This window comes from Leucopleurus acutus, assembly GCF_964270905.1.
Source record: "Leucopleurus acutus genome assembly, chromosome: 2".
NCBI lineage: Eukaryota > Metazoa > Chordata > Mammalia > Artiodactyla > Delphinidae > Leucopleurus > Leucopleurus acutus.
The window spans coordinates 5756654-5776360 of NC_139143.1; the positions used below are offsets into that span (position 1 = coordinate 5756654).

Here is a 19707-nt window from a genome sequence, read left to right on the forward strand (position 1 = left end):
ACTAAGATCTTTTGGCTCTAAGGAGCAGCAGTGCCTTTCCAAACCATGAGCTCTCTTAGTGTTCTGTTGGTTCTTTAAGGCTTCTCATTACCTCCTTTCCCCAGAAATTCGGTATGTAACATTTTTTAGTTTGACCCGGTCTGATTTCAAACTAGGAACTGGCTGTTTCAGTTTATAATAAACTCATTAGTTTATTCAGCTTTTGTTATATTACATGCCTGGTGCCATACTCAGCTTTGGGAATATAGAGATGATTGTATCCTGTCTGCTGGGAATAAAATAAACACTCTAGAAGGGAAGAGAAAACTATAAATAAATAATTGATTGTGTAAAAAAATAATAATAATTGTGTAAAAAATAATAATTGATTGTGTTATGATATATGCATTAGTAGTGGTAGGCATGAATTTATGACATACGTATTAAATTTAACTTAGTATCTATTCTTAAAGTTTAGATGCACACTATTTTTTCCTTTTTAGGTCCTTTTCCATGTGATATATGCGGTCGCCAGTTTAACGACACTGGAAATTTGAAACGCCATATAGAGTGTACCCATGGTGGAAAGAGAAAATGGACTTGCTTTATCTGTGGGAAATCAGTACGAGAAAGGTGAGGAATTATCTAAATACCCAGAAACATCCTGGTACTGTTATGTAGAAATAATTAATGAATGTATTTTATAAGGATTAGGGTAACACAAGACACAAGATACTTGAATTATGCTTTAATTTGAAATTTAAGGATAAAAGAAATTATGTAATATGTTGTAGAAGGTTGTTTATTCATTCATTTATTTATTTTAAAGACATAAGCTACAAAGACAGTGAGACAGAAAAATGACAAGAGCAACACAGGTTTGGAAGCTAGAAAGCAGATGTATCAGTGGTAACTGACTTAGCAGATCTGAGGAAGACAGATCCCAAAGTGGCAATGGAGAAATTGAGAACCTAGCTTACATCCCAGAAGCCATGAAATGAATGGGAACTGGCAGTCTCAGATGCCTCTGGAACTAGGGTGAAGGACAGGTGGAGTAAGGAGCACTAGAGTCAGAACTGCTCTAGAAGTTAAGTTAGATCATTGGCTTCTCTTCCGTCACCCACACAGGCCGTTGCTGCTGGACATCTTGGCTTTTAGATTTTACCCTTCAGACAGTAGATTAGAAAACAATTCCCTGAAAACATGAGCAACCAAAGGACAAATATATTCCCTGGTAAATAATACACCCAGACCACCTGCAGTGAAACACAGAGTCATCAAGGCCTACCCATGCTCCCTGATCCTCCCATCTGTGTTTAGCCTATCACACTTAATCATGAGCAAACAGTGAAGAATTACAAGACACAGAAGGAGAACCTTTAACATGGGAGATTGATTCCAACAGAAAACGAAACAAAAACTTGAAGGAAACATTATGCAGGAAGAAGAAAACTTGCAAAAAAAGAAGTAAACAATTACTGATATCCTCAGTTGAAGATATAGAATCCATTAAACAAGAACAGGATGTTATACAAATGTTATACAAATGTCACTGACGTGACAAATCAGAACTCCCAGAAATTCAAAGCATGATCCACAAAGTAAAGACCTTAACAGATGGATTGCAGGACAAAGTTAAGGGATCTCCAAAAAAGTAGAGCAAAAAAATACAGAACTGAAAAGTAAAGATTAGAACATTTGGAAACCAGGCAAGAGGTCCAGAAGGAAAGAACAGAGAAGATGGAAGGGAATAAAATCACTGAAATAGTTCAAGATGATTTCCCAGAACTGAAAGACATGAGTTGCCAGCCAGAAATGACCCATTAAATGCTTAGGACATTAGGTGAAAATAAACCTACTCCAAGGTGCAGCACTATGATGTTTCAGAACACTGGGGACAAGGAGAAGCCTGTCTGTGCTTCTGTTTTTTCTAGGGAGAAAGTCACACACATGGAATTAAGAATGAGAGTTACTCGGACTTCCCTCTGAGCAGCAGGCCTGGAAGTAAGGTGGTCCAGTTGTACCTTCAAAATTTGGAACAAAAAGAAATTCCAACCTAGAATTCTGTTCTTAATCAAACTGTCAACAAGTCTGAGGATAATAAGGATACTCTTCATGATGTCAAAAAATTAGCTTTCACTGTAATCTTTCTCATGAAGTCCCTAGAAGGTGTGCTTCACCAGAATGAGAAAGTAAACTGATGAAGAGGAAGACCAGGAAACCGGACTTTTAATACGGTAAAGAGGCAAAGGGAGTTCACGGGAGGATGGTGAATGAAGATCCCAGGGTGTCACATGTGCAGGATGGTGAATGAAGATCCCAGGATGTCACATGTGCAGGATGGTGAATGAAGATCCCAGGATGTCACATGTGCAGGATGGTGAATGAAGATCCCAGGGTGTCACATGTGATTATGTGATGGGTACTGAGTCCACACTCGTAGTGACCGTGACCCATGACATGTTGAGGGTAGTCAGTGCTAAGGTCCCTGCTGACATATTTCCTCTGTTAACTAGTGGACAGAACGCTGGAGTAGGTCTGACCCCAAGGCTTTATTGTTTTACTGTGGTAAGTACATTTAACACGAGATCTACCCTCTTAGCACATGTTTGGGTGTACAATGTGGTGTTGATAACCACAGGCACAATGCTATACACTGGGTCTCTAAAACTTACTCATCTTGTGTAACTGAAACCTCATACCCATGAACAGCAACTCCCCATGTCCCCCTCGCTGACCCAAATTTTCATCTGTATTCTGCTGGCTGTATAGTACCTGTATGCTTAAGAGGCTCCTGCTGTTGTCTGTATGCCTGGCTGCTTGATTTAACTGAGGATACTCATTTCATTTGACAGAAATGTTCTTTTGTGACCTGTCCATGAGAACTAGACATAGGTCATGGTACACCTAGGAGCCAGATATACACAGCAGCCTACTCACTTTGACCGTGTCTCTGCCAGATTCCAGTACCAGGTCCCCTCCAGCCAGCCAGATGCTCTGGTTGGGATGAACCCTGTGCTTTGCAGTATTTGGTCATGACTTTACTGCTGACAGGCTGGAAAGGGCTGGTGCCAACGCTCAGGGAAGCTGAGCAGCCAGGCCGACACGGAGACCCTGCTGCTATTACCTTGTGGGCCCTTTATCCAGTAGTGGCCATATTGTTAGGTTTGTGCTTGCTACTCAGTTTTTCAAAAACATACGGTACATAGTTTAGTGATTTGTACTATGTAGGTAGTAAAGCAAAGAAAGGGCATACTTACATAAATGGTTATTTCAGAGAGAGGGACCTGGTGGGGGATAGGACCAGGGAGGAGCATGTGGGGAGTTGTAAGGGATGGGAGTGTTCTCTGTCTTATCCTGCATATCAGCGTTTGGTACTGTTCTTTAAACAATATGTGTATATTTATATTCTTCAGTATATAGAAGTTCATTATTTTAAAAAGATTAGAAATGCCACTTTCCTAAAAAAAAACAAATGGGTATGATGGCAGGAAAATCAATGTGCTATATTTATATGAAAACTTGTATTTACAGATTGGTAAATTATAGTTTATCTTATACATTATAAATTTTTTTCCCTTAAAGGTCTTCCTATAAAAACAAAAAGCAAACAAACCAAAAAAGAAAACAACCTTTCCATGTGTTTTCCTTTCTTCCCCCCCAGAATACCTTTGTCCATCCTTACTCAGCAGTGTATGTACGTGGGAAATCTCCGAATGTTAGAACTGTCGGAAATGCAGCAGTGGTTACCCAGTGGCCCATCCAGGGTCAGTAGGACTAGCAAGAGTTGTGTCCTTTATTTGGTTTCCCTTTATAACGTTGGCATCTGGAAATTACAAGTGCCTGTAAAGTTTTCTTTGCCTTAAAACATTCTTTTAACAAGTTTTGAGCACATATTGGAAAGGAATAGTACTGATAAACTGGATTTCTTATATATTATTAAACACTGTCCACTAAAATTAACATCAGTTTTACCTAATCAGTAGTGACAATTGAGCATTTTTCATTTGTATTTCTTGGAAGTTTACATAAGCTATATATTAAATCTTAGAGCAAATCAATGGCAAAGGAGGCCAAAGTTAAATTATTTGCTTTTTTTAAGGAGAGAGACATAATAAACATGTTTATTGTGCTGGTGCTACTAATCCAATAAAGAGCAAACATATTGTAGGAAAAAGGGAATAATTGACATCGTTATCTGTTAGCTTGAACACTGTTCTAGTAAGCTGTCTAGAAATCTGTGTTTAATACATACATTGGCATTAAAAAATCCGTAGCTAAATATATATATATATTTTTTTTAATGCAGAACTACTTTGAAAGAACATTTGAGAATCCATAGTGGAGAAAAGCCTCATCTTTGTAGTATTTGTGGGCAAAGTTTTCGTCATGGAAGCTCATACAGGTAGGTCAAGCCATTTTTTTCCCCAATATTAGGTACGATAAAATTATATCTCCACTTTAACTCTCTTTTCTTATCATTGCGTTAGTTGTTTGATGAATTAAAACATGTTTTAGCACTTGTGATAAGCAAAGTTGTGCAGAAAACTGTAGACTTTTGCCCCTACCTTTTAATATTCATTTTGTAGTATAAAATATTTTAAAATATTTCCTTATCACTAAGTTTGGTGAATGCTTTACTAAGTCATTGTCATTTAAATATTTCATTATTTTTCTTTGAATCACAATTCATGAAAACTCTGGTGTTCTAAAGTTGGTGTATTTTTTCAGTACTAATTATCAAAGAATATTTTGATGTGAAAATATGACAAAATTGAAAACTCCAGGATTCTCAGTTTTAGAATGTCTTCTGAGTAATAGTTGTAGCTTACGTAATATTTGTATAGCTGAGTGCTGACTACATTTGCAATTTATGAAAAGTTTTTTAATGAATAAATAATAGATTACTTACTGTGAGATATGTATACAATTTCAAATTTTGTTAATATTCTTAAGAATCTAGTTTTTACACTATCATTTCTTACTTACCTCTTTTTAAGTTTAAACAGAATGTTTCCCCTTTAGATGTAGTCCAGTCCATTTACTGGTTTTAGTCATAGGGGAATCAATACCTGTTTGGACAACTTGAATGGGAAGGCTGTTCATTTCACTAGGATGTATTGATATATAGTTGGAAGATTGTGGGGATAAAAGTAATTCAAATTAAATGAATTTTAATAACCTATTATAATAACCTTTTATAATCTGTTTTTGGGTGACTATGAAATGAGCCACACTTTATTTGTTTAGTGTGAAGAAAAGTAGTAAAATGTGATTGTCAGAAAGTTGATTACTTATTAAATTTGCTAAGTTCTCAACTGTCAGTGTATAAGTGGTGTCAGTTGTCCAGAATAGGATTAATCCTTAGTAATTTGCTATCATCATATGTTTAAGTCACTTGTGCACTTACCCCCTGTGTCCGATTCTAATTCCATCTGATTCAGTCCTCCTTTTGCTCCCTCTGCAACATCGGCTGACGCCCCTAGACATTTGGTAGGTTCCCAGAAGCAGATTTAGGATCTTAAAGGCAGGAAGGAGTATCATCCAGAGGTCGTGGGAGCCTGTGCAGATGTTGAAGTGCTGCTTTGAAACTGGTGAGTGGGAGCCCTGGAGTCAGGTGGTGAAAGTGGGAAGGACCCTGAAAGTCAGAAATGGAGCAAATAATGGGTGAGCGTGGTTGAGTAAGCAGCCAGCTCTTGTTATTTAGAGTTAACCAAGTTTTTTCCTTCTGTGTCACTAGTGTCAATGGGCTTCAATTTTTTTTTTTCCTTCTGTGTCACTAGTGTCAATGGGCTTCAATTTTTTTTCTTTATAGACTTCACTTACGAGTACATCACGACGATAAAAGATATGAGTGCGATGAATGTGGGAAAACGTTCATCCGTCACGATCACCTTACAAAGCACAAGAAAATACATTCAGGTGAGGCGCGTTTTGTAATGATGTTTCCAAGATCCTTTTCAAAAACACCTGAAAACCACATCATGTTTATTTTGGCTGTAATTTAAGTGATTTGGTATATTTGGTCACCTCTTTGTAATGCTGGTTGTAAAAACCTTTTTTAAAAAGCATCTGAAAGAGACATAATTTTGTTACATGTTTTTTGGTCACTGTAATTTTAATCATTTGGTTACCCTTTATGACCACAAACCGTATTTTAAAATTTGTTTTAATCAAATTCTCAAGGTTTGCATTTTGCATATTATGTAGATATGTGCAGTAATTACTATTGGCACTTCTTTGAAGGAAGAAGCCAAGATAATATTTCTCATTTTGATTGGATTTGAAAGAAGTTAGCAAAACGTGGATGCTTGAAGAGAGTTATTATAATTGGGGTGTTAAAGTTGATGTACTAGTGAATTTTTGAAGCCCTGTCTTTGGAAGAGTACCTTAATAATCCTGATCAATTTCAGATCTTTATTCTGTATTTATAATTTTTATACTCTGGGGATTCATTTCGTATTTTCCTCTCAGATTGATGTTCAGGAAGTGCTAAAAGAGCCACCTATATGAGCACAATAATGGGAAAGAGCCATCTCTATGAGCCCAGTAGAACAGGTGATTATTATTATTATTTTAAACATAATTAAAATATAAAGTATGCAACAGATATAACATTTTCTTAAATGACCCCAATGAGGCAGGTTGCGGTTGTTATAGCCACTTTTAAGAGATGTTGAAGGTCTGATGACTTTCTCACTGGAATTGCGCATTTCCATTTTCAGGAGAATTCTAAATTCCTAATCCTAGAGGTCACATGGTTTAATTGCACACGGGTGTTAAGTTGAGACTGGTTTTTAAAGGCCAAGCCTTTGTAACTGGATATAAGAATAGAGATGACATGGGGCTTCCCTGGTGGCGCAGTGGTTGAGAGTCCGCCTGCCGATGCAGGGGACACGAGTTCGTGCCCCGGTCCGGGAAGATCCCACATGCCGCGGAGCAGCTGGGCCCGTGAGCCATGGCCACTGAGCCTGCGCGTCCAGAGCCTGTGCTCTGCAACGGGAGAGGCCACAACAGTGAGAGGCCCGCATACCGCAAAAAAAAAAAAAAAAAAAAGAATAGAGATGACAAATTGGACTCATCTAGAATTTTCCTTTATATTTGTATTTTGGCTCATTGCAAATGTAAGAAATCCCCACAGATGAAAAATCTTTTAAAAGTAAAGCACAAAGATCTGAAAATGTTCAGGTCCTTTTTATAAACATAAGACAGCCTCATCTCAAGTGTACATTCATTTGAGGTGTTTGATATCCAGACTTACATCTTCCTAAAACACATCCTGAGTTTTGAAGTCCTTTCATTTATCTTACTCTGTTACACTGAACGTCAGGGTTTGAAGTGTACAGCAAAAGGCTACTGATTCCTTCTCCAAGTGGGGGAGGAGGCTTCACACCCATAAAAATAAGTACAGAGTCATTGAAGGAAGATATTTGAGTAAGAATATAAGGCAAACAGCCCAGATAAACGGTGGCTTTACCTTCCTGGTATATGTTTTCTACCGTGTTATCTTCCTGTTGGATAATTTGTTTCTGGGGATAAAAAAAAAATTGAAATGCACCTTATAACGAAAATATTTGGGTCTTTAAGGTGAGAAGGCTCATCAGTGTGAAGAATGTGGAAAATGCTTTGGTCGTAGGGATCATCTCACTGTCCATTACAAAAGTGTACACCTTGGAGAGAAAGTGTGGCAAAAGTAAGTGAAAAGGCAGAGTTTCTCATCATCATTACCTCGATAAGTCTGGGTTGGAGGAAAGTTGTCTCATAGTTCATTTTATGTAATTGAGGTTGGGTTAATCAGTGATCTTTCTCTAGCTTCTATAGCTTTTCTGCAGACCTAAAGGAGTTGAATGTAGCATATTTTTCATACTTGTTTTCGGTTGATTCAATGGCTAGGAGGAGGTAGACATTGAAGTGAACGACTCATATAAAATCTTGGCTTTCTTTGGGGATTTCATTTATGTTTGGTTTCAGGGGCTCTTGGAGAGCTAAATATAAATAAACATACTGCCTACATATATTGTCATTAATGTGACAGCAGTTACTGGAAAATATTTGTTGTCAGAATTTAAACCTCTTTTTATTCACACTAAAGATTTAAAATGGAATTTTATTTGAAGGAGGTATGTACTGTCTTTGACCATCAACGTTTTAGCACAGTTTAGATATCCAGGCTTAACTGAGATTAGTTGTTGAGTTTAAAATGTTCAAAGAAGTTCTGTTCTTGGACTAGGTACTTGGAGCAAATGGTAAGTAATAGACTTGGTCTAAGGTGTCAAGAAACTTAGTATAATGATATGATCAACAAAATACACATAGTATATGTAAATGTAGTAAATGATAGGCCAATTTGAAGAAGAGTAAGGAGTGTTGATTTGTATTTCTTTTTTCCATTTTCATGTATTGGTTTATTGTTTCTTTCATTGATTTTGTTCAGTGATACACTCATTGAATCAATGTATTCATTGTAGTCATTGAACTCTTGTATTCACTAGATACAAGGAATGCTGCTAAGTGTTGGGATATAAAGATATACATGATGCTGTCTGGAGTAGAAAATAAAAACTTCAACATATCGTATGAGTGGGTGGAAAATAGAACTGGAAACTCACTTGCTCCACAGATTCTATAACTGTTTTTCTCAACTCCTTTATACCCTTAAAAATTATTTAGTACTTCGGGGGCTTTTGTTTATAGAAATTATATAATATAAAAATAACATTATTGTCTAAATAAATTATATAATCATATTAGAAATTAAAATGATTAAAAATTAAGTACTTACTTATTAATTCATTTGAAGTAATAATATACCCATCATGCTAACATGAATAGCCATTTGATGGAAAATAACTACTTTACTGAACAAAAACAAATACTAAAGAGTGGCATTTTTAAAATATTTATTTATTTTTGGCCGTGCCGGGTGTTAGTTGTGGCATGTGGACTTCTTAGTTGCGACATGCATGCGGATCTTGTTCCCTGAGCAGGGATCGAACCCGGCTCCCTGCATTGGGAGTGCGGACTCTTACCCGCTGGACCACCAGGGAAGTCCCAAGAGTGGCATTGTTTCACATTTTTGTAAGCCTCTTTAATGGCTTCACAGAAGACAGTTGGATTGTCACATGTGCTCTTATGTGTTATTTTGTTTGAAGTAAACGAAGAAAATCTAGCTCACTCAGATACATAGTTGGTAAAACTAGGAGTAGAGGAATATTAAGCCTTCTTAGAAAATTGTGGTTGTTACCCTTTGCTGCCACACCAAAACTAAACCAGTGGTAGTTTCTTCAAGGTAGTTGCAAAGAGGAATCTGAAACAAGATTCATGAAGCTTTCATACTCTTCCATTCAGTCCATTGGTCTATCTTGTGCTCTGAAGTGGATTTTTAACCTACTGTAATATGCATTTGTCATTTGGAAAATAAGGGTTCACTGAGTTATGCAGATTTTCCCAATGTTACCACATTTCACAGTACAGGAACAACAAATCACACTTGTTAACATTGCTTCCAGTCTCTCAGAAGGAGAACTGGGAAGCTGTCAAGATCACAGGGGCAGATGCAAGTTTTCCAAAATTCTTAATTAGCTTGAAAGCTCAAATTTTATCACTGATAACAAATACTGTCAGTTTTTTCCCTTGAAGTGACAGGCTTACTTCATTGAATTTTCAAGAAAATGTCTGCCACCTACTCAAGTCCAGCTGTACTCTGACTTCCGTTTCCTCAAGTGGAATGGTGCTCCGTGAGGGGAGGGATCCCTGGGCTCACAGCGGGTCTCGCAGGTGCCTCGAGCACACAGAGTACCCAGCGTGCAGTAGAGCTTCATGCTTCCCACCTCATCACGAGGTTAGCGGAAAGGCCACAGTGCAAAGGGTGAACTTTAATAAAATTAGTAATTTTACTGCTTTATCACAGTTGTTTTTCTTTCTGTGAGTACATCGTGGTGAAAATGTACAGTGACCATTAGTACATTTTGGTATCACTACCTTGTTTAGAGCTGAGGCACCACCACTTTTACCCACTGTTCCTTTTGCTCTTTAGTGTAAATGTCAACATCGTGAGAAAAGCAAGTCATGTTTAAAGTATGATTTTGAAAATAATTTTGATCTCGTAGACCCCATGAAAGAGCTTTGGGATCCTCTCCCCGCCAGCAGGGCCTGTGACCTATCTGCTGGCCTAGATACTTGTGGAACCAGAATCTGTATTCTCCATGCTCTGCAAGGGCTGCTAAGGGTGGATCTAGAATATGGAGCCTTACGATCATTTCGTGGAACCAACACTTACTTCTGAGAGATAAAAAGCCATTGAAGATTTTAAACAAGAGGATGACATAATTGGATTTGTATTTTAGGTACATCACTCTTATTGATGTATGGAAGCTGGATTAGTGGTGGATAAATCTGGAGGCAAGTATATCAACCAGTTAGAAGGCTGTTATAATCTAGGAAAAAGATGGTGAGGACCTAAACTAGGCAGTAGCGTTAATAATGAACAGTGGAAGGTACTTATTTGACCAATATTTAGGCCTTTATTGAGGGAATGGGAGCAGTCACAGGTGATTCCTCTTTCCGAGGAATTCCTGTTTCCAAGTGAGTGGTTGATTGATACCAGCCACTGAGTTAGAGAATATAACATAGGGAGATGATGAGTTTGCTGTATATTGACTTTGAGATGCTCAGTGCACACTGAAACATAAAATCCGATAGGTGGATAGTAGTCTACCTCTCAGAAGTGAAGTCTGGGCTGCGTATAAAGAATTACATGTGAGCACTTTATGTGCAGATTATTCAAGGAGAGAACGTGGAGAGTGATGAAGACTAGCACCCGCCCCCCAACCAGTCATTTTCAAACGTCTCTTCTTCTGAATGTTTTTAAATGGTGACTCCTTCAGTATCCTCTCCTTCACTTTCTGTTCACTGTTGTAAGCTGTTGGGATGTGACCTCTGACCTTACTATCCCTCTCCAGTTGCTATCAGTAGGAGTCTCTTATTGCCAAATCCAGTAGACATGTTTAAATCCCTTTCATACTAGGCATCTCTGCTCCATGTGGAACTGTGTATCACTCCTGCCCTGAAAATCTCTGCTCTTCAGCATCTGTGTGAGAATGGAGAGATATATACATAGAGCCTGACCCATGCAGGTCCTTGTAGATTTTATCTTTTTCCTACATACACTGTGAGACAGTTTGTGTTTTGAGCATATCTGTGTTTAAAATGTCACTCTGTCCATAGTACAGACCAAGATTTCTTAGCCACAATACTACTGACATTGGGGCCTGGTCATTCTTTGTTGTGGGGTCGTCCTGTGCATTGTGGGATATTTATCAGCATCCCTGGCCTCCACCCACTAGATGGCAGTGGCCAGTAGCACCTACCTACCCCTAGTTGTGAGAACCAAAAATGTCTTCAGGCATTGCCACATGTCCCAGGGGGGTCAAAACTGCCCCTAGTTGAGTTACCACTGCTGCTTTCTCTATGTGCCCGTGGGAACCCTGTTTGTATCTCTGTATTTAACATGGATATACATGGAATAAGATAAGCCAGGCATACAGGTTGCAAGTCTTTTGCTAAGTTTATCAATGACACTCCCAGTTCACTAAATCCACATTATCTTTTTAAATGTCCATTTCATCAAGTAGAAGTAAGTTCCTAGAAGACAGGGCCTTGCCTGGTGTCTCTGTAGCTACTTTGTAAATGTAGAGTTGGATGAATTGAAAAGTGAGAATGGCATTTGAAACCCTAGGCATACTATTGCTATTTAATATTAGTAACAACATGCTAAACATTCCAGTAACACTCAGTGGATATGTTAAGGCCAGCTGTCTTCTAGAACATTATGGTAGCCTGTGTTTGATTTGTTTTTCCGTGTACTCATTAGAAGTGAATTGCTTCCAAGGTGAGATGATATGGCTTTCCTAGTAACTATCACTTAAATGCTAATCATTTTACAAATATATTAATCCTAACAACTAAATTTTGAGTTTAGGATTGTGTAACTCACAAGTACATACTCTTAGGCACTACACTTTGCTTCTAAGTTAACTTCTGAGTAATTTATAGCTTTTTATGTCTATTAATTTACAATAAAAATAAAAGACTGGTATCTCATTCTTTTTTACTTAGGTGTAAAATTTATTTTAAGTTTATAATATTTATTTGTTATAAAGCGTACCTCCCGAGGAAAAGTGTCCCCTTTTGATGAATGCAGATTTTGAGACTGCTGCAGTTTCATTTTTGCATCTATTTTAACTAAGGTACAATTTATATACGGAGAAATTCACTCTTTTTAGTGTGTAGTTCTGCAGGTTTTGACAAATGCATGCAGTCGTGTAATCATTACCATAAGTTGAGACACAGAATAGATCTATATCACCCCTGAAATGTCCACCTTTGTACCTTTGTAGTCAACCCCCTTTTACCCCTCTCATTGATTTTTTTTTTCTGTCCCTACAATTTTTCCTTTGGTATTTTTTTAACAGAAAATAATAATATAAAAGTTTGCTGATTTAAAGCTTAAAATTAAGCAGTTTAAAGTTGAAAATCTAAGGACATCTTTTATAGATTTATTTGTTGAATATAACTGGAGAAGGAAGAATCACAGATAAGGTTGATACTTAAAAAGTATTTCCATGTTCATTTGGAGTTCTATGCTTTACTAATGTGAGAATTATATATGAAGTTGTAAATGAGTTGTAACTTATTTTCATTATGTTATTTATTAAAATTATATTGAAAAGCTCAAACCTTTTTATTTTCTTAGATATAAAGCAACCTTTCATCAGTGTGATGTTTGTAAGAAAATTTTTAAAGGCAAATCAAGTCTGGAAATGCATTTTCGGACACATTCAGGTAAAACCTAATGGGTATTTTGTATATATTTTTGTGTAATTATTCAGAAGTGAAATATGGACATTTATACTTTGTTGTTCTTGGTGAAATTGTTTTGTTTTTTCCCCCAGTAAGATTTTTACTTATTAGAATTGATGTCATGAACAGACAATATTCTGATCTACTATTCCATTATTATGTAAGCTTCAATACTTTTGAATATCATTTTGTAGAATTTGGGAAAATTTTTTTCCATAGGGAATTTATTCAACTTTTAGTTCTCATTGTCCCCTTTTCTGGTTGTTTTTGGTTCCTCTATATCTATGAGATGCTCTGAAGACATTTCTTTTATTTTCTTCTCTTTTAAAAGAGTAATTCAAATATGACCTCATTGTCCTGTTTACCAATTACTGTTTTATATTTATTTATTTATTTATTTTTGGCTGCATTGGGTCTTCGTTGCTGTGTGAAGGCTTTCTCTAGTTGCGGCAAGCAGGGGCTACTCTTCGTTGCAGTGCACAGGCTTCTCGTTGTGGCTTTTCTTGTTGCAGAGCACGGGCTCTAGGTGCGCGTGCTTCAGTAGTTGTGGCACATGGGCTCAGCAGTTGTGGCTCGCAGGCTCTAGAGTGCAGGCTCAGTAGTTGTGGTACACGGCCTTAGTTGCTCCGTGGCATGTGGGATCCTCCCAGACCAGGGCTTGAACCTGTGTCCCCTGCATTGGCAGGTGGATTCTTAACCACTGTGCCACCAGGAAAGCCCCCAAGTTACTGTTGCGTAGCTTTCCTTTTTACATAGTCAGTTGTGATTTATAGTAGAATGATTTGTTGTGATTTATAGGTAGTTATAGTAGAATGATTTACTTCAGCTGGTTTCCGGAAGTTATTTTCTTAATCTTTCCTTTTTTCCCTTGGCAATGCTACCATATATTGAAACATAGATTGTTGGATTTTTTCCTATATGTTGTCATAGTTCTTGTTTGACTTCTCATGTAAATTAACAATTTTTAAAGCTTTCTTTCCTTCTTTTTAAGAAAGAAACCCATTAATGCATTTATGGCTGCCTTGCTTTATATTTACTTTGGATTTTGTCAAGCTGCTGTTCTGGTAGGGAAAAATAATTGATTTTATAAATATCAAAATTGGAAATAACTGGATTTGGGCAATTTCAATAGCAAAGAATTTCAGTAAAGAATTTATTACTGATATAGTACTGCTGTTAAAAATAAAATTACGCCTCTCTCAAAATGAGAAAGTCATAATTTGGGGGGTATAGAAATATATAAAAATGTAAAAAATGAGGAAACTATATTAATGCTAGTCTCCACACTAGTTATAAGTAATATGCCTAATGAACTAATGATTTGAAAAAGTTGGTGAACTTACGAAAAGTTAATTTGAAACCACTGATGATTTAAGAATTGTAAAACTACAGGAATTATCTAGAGGAGAAAGTTAATAAGAGCTGGCTTTCTAACTGCATTAAGTTTTTTGAAAACACTGATTTGTAGTAATTAGTTGATGACCAATGACCGTGGAATTCTCAATTCTGGATATCTCAAAGTTAGTTGGAATTAGGGGCAAGTCCCTCTGTCCATTGAAAATTAAGGAAATGAGCTCTGTTACAGAATAAGATAAAGTTTATGGCTGTTATGAAATGAGAGGGAGAAATCATTTGAAGCAGGGGTCAGCCCACTTTTTTGGTAAAGGGCTGGATAGTAAATATTTAAGTTTTTGTGGGCCAGACAGTCTCCGTCTCAACCACTCAACTTTCTGTGGTAACATGAAAGCAGCCATAGAAGGGTATAAATAAATGAATGTGACCACATTCCAAGAAAATGTTATATACCAAAACTGGCAAGAGACTGTATTTGGCTTTCAGGCTATAGTTTTCCACCTCTTGATCTAAAGTGATCAGCAGGCTACCCAGACAGGACTTCACAGAGCAGCTGTTCCAAGAACTGGGTGCTATGCTCCCAAGTCCACTCCTAAGATTTACAGGTCCAGAAACTCAATTTTATATCTGTGCACTAATAGTTATAAGTATTCTGAGGAGTTCTTCAATAACCACTGGAAGTAGAATCACCAGAGTGTCAGCTTACTATTAACCTTCTAGAGAATGAGATATTAATGTGTGCTGGCCAAGGTGTCCTTTTCTCTTATCAAGGAAGTAGAGTTGCTAAATTTATTCATCAGAAGAATTGCTAAATGTAGTTATAGAATAAAATTAGGTAATAATTGTATGCAATCATTTACTGAGGAAATGGTGAAGGATGCTGAGCCATCTTTCCTGTTCTAACAGTGCACCTCTCTGGAGATGAGGGTAATTGTGTTCCCCAGATTCCTTTTCTCTAGTGCAGGTACCCTTACTGCATTGTCTGTACTGTTAGATTCTTGTTTTTAGGAATCCCCTTGCCGGACTCCCTACAGACTTCTTCTCTTCCATTGTTCCTTCTTTAGAAGAGGTACAAATAACTGATTGGTTTTAGTTTTGGCCAGGTCAGTACCCTTAAGTGCTTCAAATGAATAGATATGATCAGCGCCTAGCCCAGGACTTGTAAATAGTAGGTGCTTAATAAATATTTATTCAAGGAATGAATTTATCATGTTTTCCTACAACTACCCTCTAAACTCATGTATGTTTTCAAACCACACAATTAGAGAAATTCATTGGAAAATGGATATAAGATTTTTTCTACAAATGTCTTATTCTCATCTCTTATGTGCTTTGCTTGTGTAATCCTCAGAGTAGTAATTATGTCTATTCAGCAGTAGTCTTGTTGAGATGTAATACATTCAGTTAAAATGGGTATAAAGCTGATAAATTTAGGGCTTGATTTTAGACTTGGCAGAATTTTTAAGCTGTTTTTTTATTGAAGTATAACACATAAAGTACACAAATGAATTTTTATAAATGAGTGCTTCTATGTAACCACCATTCAGATCAGGATGTAGGACATTCAGAACTCCAGAAGCACCCTCCCTGGCCCCTCCCAATCAGTAACCTCCTTGCAAAATAATCATTATTTTGACTTATGTCACCATTAATTAGTCTGTCTGTTTGAACTTCATATAAATGGAATCATACAGTATGCACTCTTTTGTCTGGTTTCTTTCAGTCATATGTCTATGAGATTCATCCATGGAAGTAGTTTGTTTCTTCATTTTCATATGAATATATCAAAATTTATTTATCCGTTTTACTTTGATAGACACTTGGTTTGTGTTTACTTGGGTCTATTATAAATAAAGCTGCTCTAAATATTCTTGTCTATGATTTTTCATACACACTGCATTCATTTCTCTTGTGTACATGCCTAGCCCTGGGATTGCTGGCTTATAGGATATGCATATGTTTTACTTTAGTAGACACTACTAACCAGTTTTCCAAGGTAATTGTGACAATTTACCTCCTACCAGTAGTGTATGGTGTATGAGAATTCCAGTTGCTCCACATTTTCACCAATACTTGATAGTGTCTCTTTTTTTAGCCATTCTGTTGGATATGTAGCACTGTCTCAAAGTGGATTTAATTTGCATATCTGTGATGAGTAATGATATTGAGCACCTTTCCATACACTTATTGGTCATTGGATATTCACTTTTATGGAACACATGATTCATTCTTCTGTTGATTTTCTTAAATTGGATTGTCCATCTTTCTCAAATTGATTTATGGGGATTCTTTCTATATTCTGGGTATGAGTTCATTGTTGGATATCTAAATTACAGGTGTCTTCTAGTCTGTGGCTGGCTTTTCCACTCTAGTAATGATATCTTTCAATGACTGAAGGTCCCAAATTTTAAAGAAGTCTTGTATCAAGTTTCTTCTTTCTAGTTAGGTTTATTGTATCCCCTTTAAGAAACTTTTGCCTACCCCAGGGTCATTAATATTTTTTCTTTTGCCTTCTGACGATTTATTTTAACTTACATATTTAGATTATGAACTTTATCTTATTTTTGTGTTTATTATTAGGTAAGGTCAAAGTTCTTTGTTTTTTTGACATGTGGTTATCTAGTGGCCCTAGCACCGTTTATTGGAAACACCATCCTTGCCTCAGAGCATTTCAGTGGCCTATTTGTTTTAAGTTAAGTGATCATATATGTGTGGTTTGTTTCTGGACTCTCTTCTGTTCATTGAACTATTTGTATATTCTTTCACCATTACTATACCATATAAAGTATTGTGGCTTTCGATATCTTGTAGTGTAAATACTCCAACTTTGTTCTTTTTCATTGTCTTTCTTATTCTTTTTCCTCTATGTTTCATATGAATTTAGAAACAGCTTATAAATTTCCAAACACAAATACCTTCTAGCTACTTTTGGATTTTCTAAGCATACAAACTGGCCATCTGTGAATAATCACAGTTTATTTCTCCCTTTTTAAGTCCTTGCATCTCTCTCTCTCTCTCTCTCTCTCTCTCTCTCTCTCTCTGCCTTATTGCTTTGGTTCATATCATCAGTGGTATATTGATAGTGGAAATCCTTGTCTCCAGGGAAAAGCTTTCAATATTTCATTACTGAGTATGGTTTTTATAGATTTTTGCAGATACTGTTTTTCAGATAAAGAAATTATCATCTGTTCCTAGTTTAGTTAGAGTATTTGTCATGAATAGGTGTTGAATTTTATCAGATTTTTCCCTGCTTTTATTGAGGTGATTATATATTTGTTCTTTATTATTGTGATAAAATACATTGATTTTTGTTTGGGGTTTGTTTTCTTTTTTTTTGGTCTATGGTCATGAGACACACTGTCTATTTTTTTTTCCTTGTTATGTCCCTAACAGGTTTTATTATGACTATGCTGGCATCAAAAAATAATTTGGGAAATAATACATCTTTTTTCAGTTAACTGGAGGAGTTTATATAATATTGGCATTATTTCCTCATTACTATTTGGAAGAATTCACTGATAAATTCCACTGAACTTGTTTTCTTTGGAGAAAGGTTTCAATTAAAGATTCCTTAATAGTTTCAGAGCTGTCGGATTTTCAATTCTTGTTTCATTTTTAAGGAATTTTATTTAATCTAAAATATAAAATCTACTGGCAAAATTCAGAGTATTATTTATCTTTTAATGATTATAGGATCTTTAGTGATAACCTTATTTTATTCCTATTGGTAATTTGTTTTTTCTTTCTAGAAATTTGTTGATTTTATTAATCTTTCAAAAAACTACTAGATTTTGTTGATTTTTTTTTCTCTTTTATATTTGTCGTATATTTCTTCTCTGCTTTTCTCTTTCTTATTCTTTCTATTTTATTTGGGTTTAATTTCTGTCTTTCCCTATCTTCTTTATATAGATGCCTAACTTAATTAAATTTGGCATTTCTTATTTTTTATTATACATATTTTAAAGTTCTAAACACTTTAAATACTGCTTTAGTTACAGTTCACAACTCATTTTATATTTTATGTTTTCATTAGAATTCAGTTAAAAATAGTTTTTAATGTCTTCTGATTTATTCTCTCATTTGTGCTTTATTTTAAATTGTACTGTATTGCCCAATTCCTAAATATTTGGGGATTTCTAAGTATTTTTATGTTACTAATGTCTAGCTTAATTCCACTTTTGTCAGAGAATGTATTTTATTCAAATATTCTGCATTATAATATGATATTTTTGTCTACTTATTCTATAAGTTACTGAGAGCTAATGTTAAAATCTCTAACCTAACTGTTGATTATAAATTATCTATTTTTCATTTTGAGTTCTTCAGTTTTTTGCCTTATATATTTTGAGGCTGTGTTATTAGCTATGTACAGATGGTTATATCTTACTGTTGATGGTCCTTTATATCATTGTAAAATGTCCCTTTTTATGCTGGGATAAAGGACCAGCTCTCTTTTGGATAATATTTATGTGGTATTTTTTTCTTTTTACTTTCAGTCCTTATATGGGCCTGTATTTAAGATGTGTGTCTTTGGAGTAGTATTTTATTATGATAACCTCTTTTAATCAGGATGTTTAGTTCCTTTAAATGTCACATGATTTCTCATTTATTTGGGTTCAAATCTGTCATCGTGCTATTTGTCCCATCTGTTTCTTGATGCTTTCTTTTTCTTGTCTTCATTTCCTTGTAATTATGAAGTATTTTTATTACCCATTTTCCCTCAGTTTACTTGTTAGTTGTATGTTCTTTCAGTATTCTTTTAGTAGTCACCTTGAAGATCACAACATGTGTTCTTCTTAAATTATTAGAGTCTATCTTAAATTAGTTCTTGATCCCTTTTCTAGACAATTCAAAGACCTTACGACACCTCATCTCTCTCAGCCTTTACGTGTTATATGTATTTTAATTTTACATATACTTTAAACCATGTAAAACATTATTATTTTGTTTGTTTGCTTTAAATAACTCATTTATTTTTAACCATATTTACCCTTTGCTCTCCACTCCTTCCTTCATGACCATTTTCCTTCTTCATGTAGGATTCCCTTTTGTGCATATCTGCTGGCACCAAATTCTCTTAGGTTTTGATTGTCTGAAAATGTTATTTTACTTTATGGAGACTATTTGGCTGACTATAGAATTTACATTAGCAGTTATTTTTCTTTCAATATTTTAAATGTGTCATTTTTTTCCTCTTTGACCTTCTGTAGTGTTTGTTGAAAAATATACTGGCAGTCTTATTGTTGCTCATTTAAAAGAAATCTCTCTTTAATTCACTGCTTTTTAAGATTTTTCTGTCTTTGATTTTCAGTAGTTTTATTATAGTGTGCCCAGATGTGTTTTGGGGGTTGTTTTTTTTTTCTTTCTTTTTGTATTTTGTAAGATGTGTAGAACTTATTGCATCTATGACTTGTCTTTCATTTAGGAAGATTCTCAGTCAGTTTTTCTTTCAAATACTGTTTTTGACCTATACTCTTATTTTCTTTCTGGGACTCCAATTATATGTATGTTAGA

At 35.7% G+C, this 19707-nt stretch overlaps 1 protein-coding gene across 2 annotated transcripts in view; it reads left to right on the forward strand.

Annotated features, from left to right (window-relative positions):
• Nucleotides 1–19707, forward strand: part of ZBTB41 (zinc finger and BTB domain containing 41) — a 48327-nt gene that overhangs the window by 23586 nt on the left and 5034 nt on the right. For both annotated transcript variants that reach the window (XM_082865382.1, XM_082865383.1), the window contains 5 exons: nt 483–612; nt 4289–4384; nt 5795–5901; nt 7567–7672; nt 12734–12822. In XM_082865382.1, the coding sequence (XP_082721508.1) occupies nt 483–612; nt 4289–4384; nt 5795–5901; nt 7567–7672; nt 12734–12822 (528 nt within the window). The remainder of the gene's footprint in view (nt 1–482; nt 613–4288; nt 4385–5794; nt 5902–7566; nt 7673–12733; nt 12823–19707) is intronic.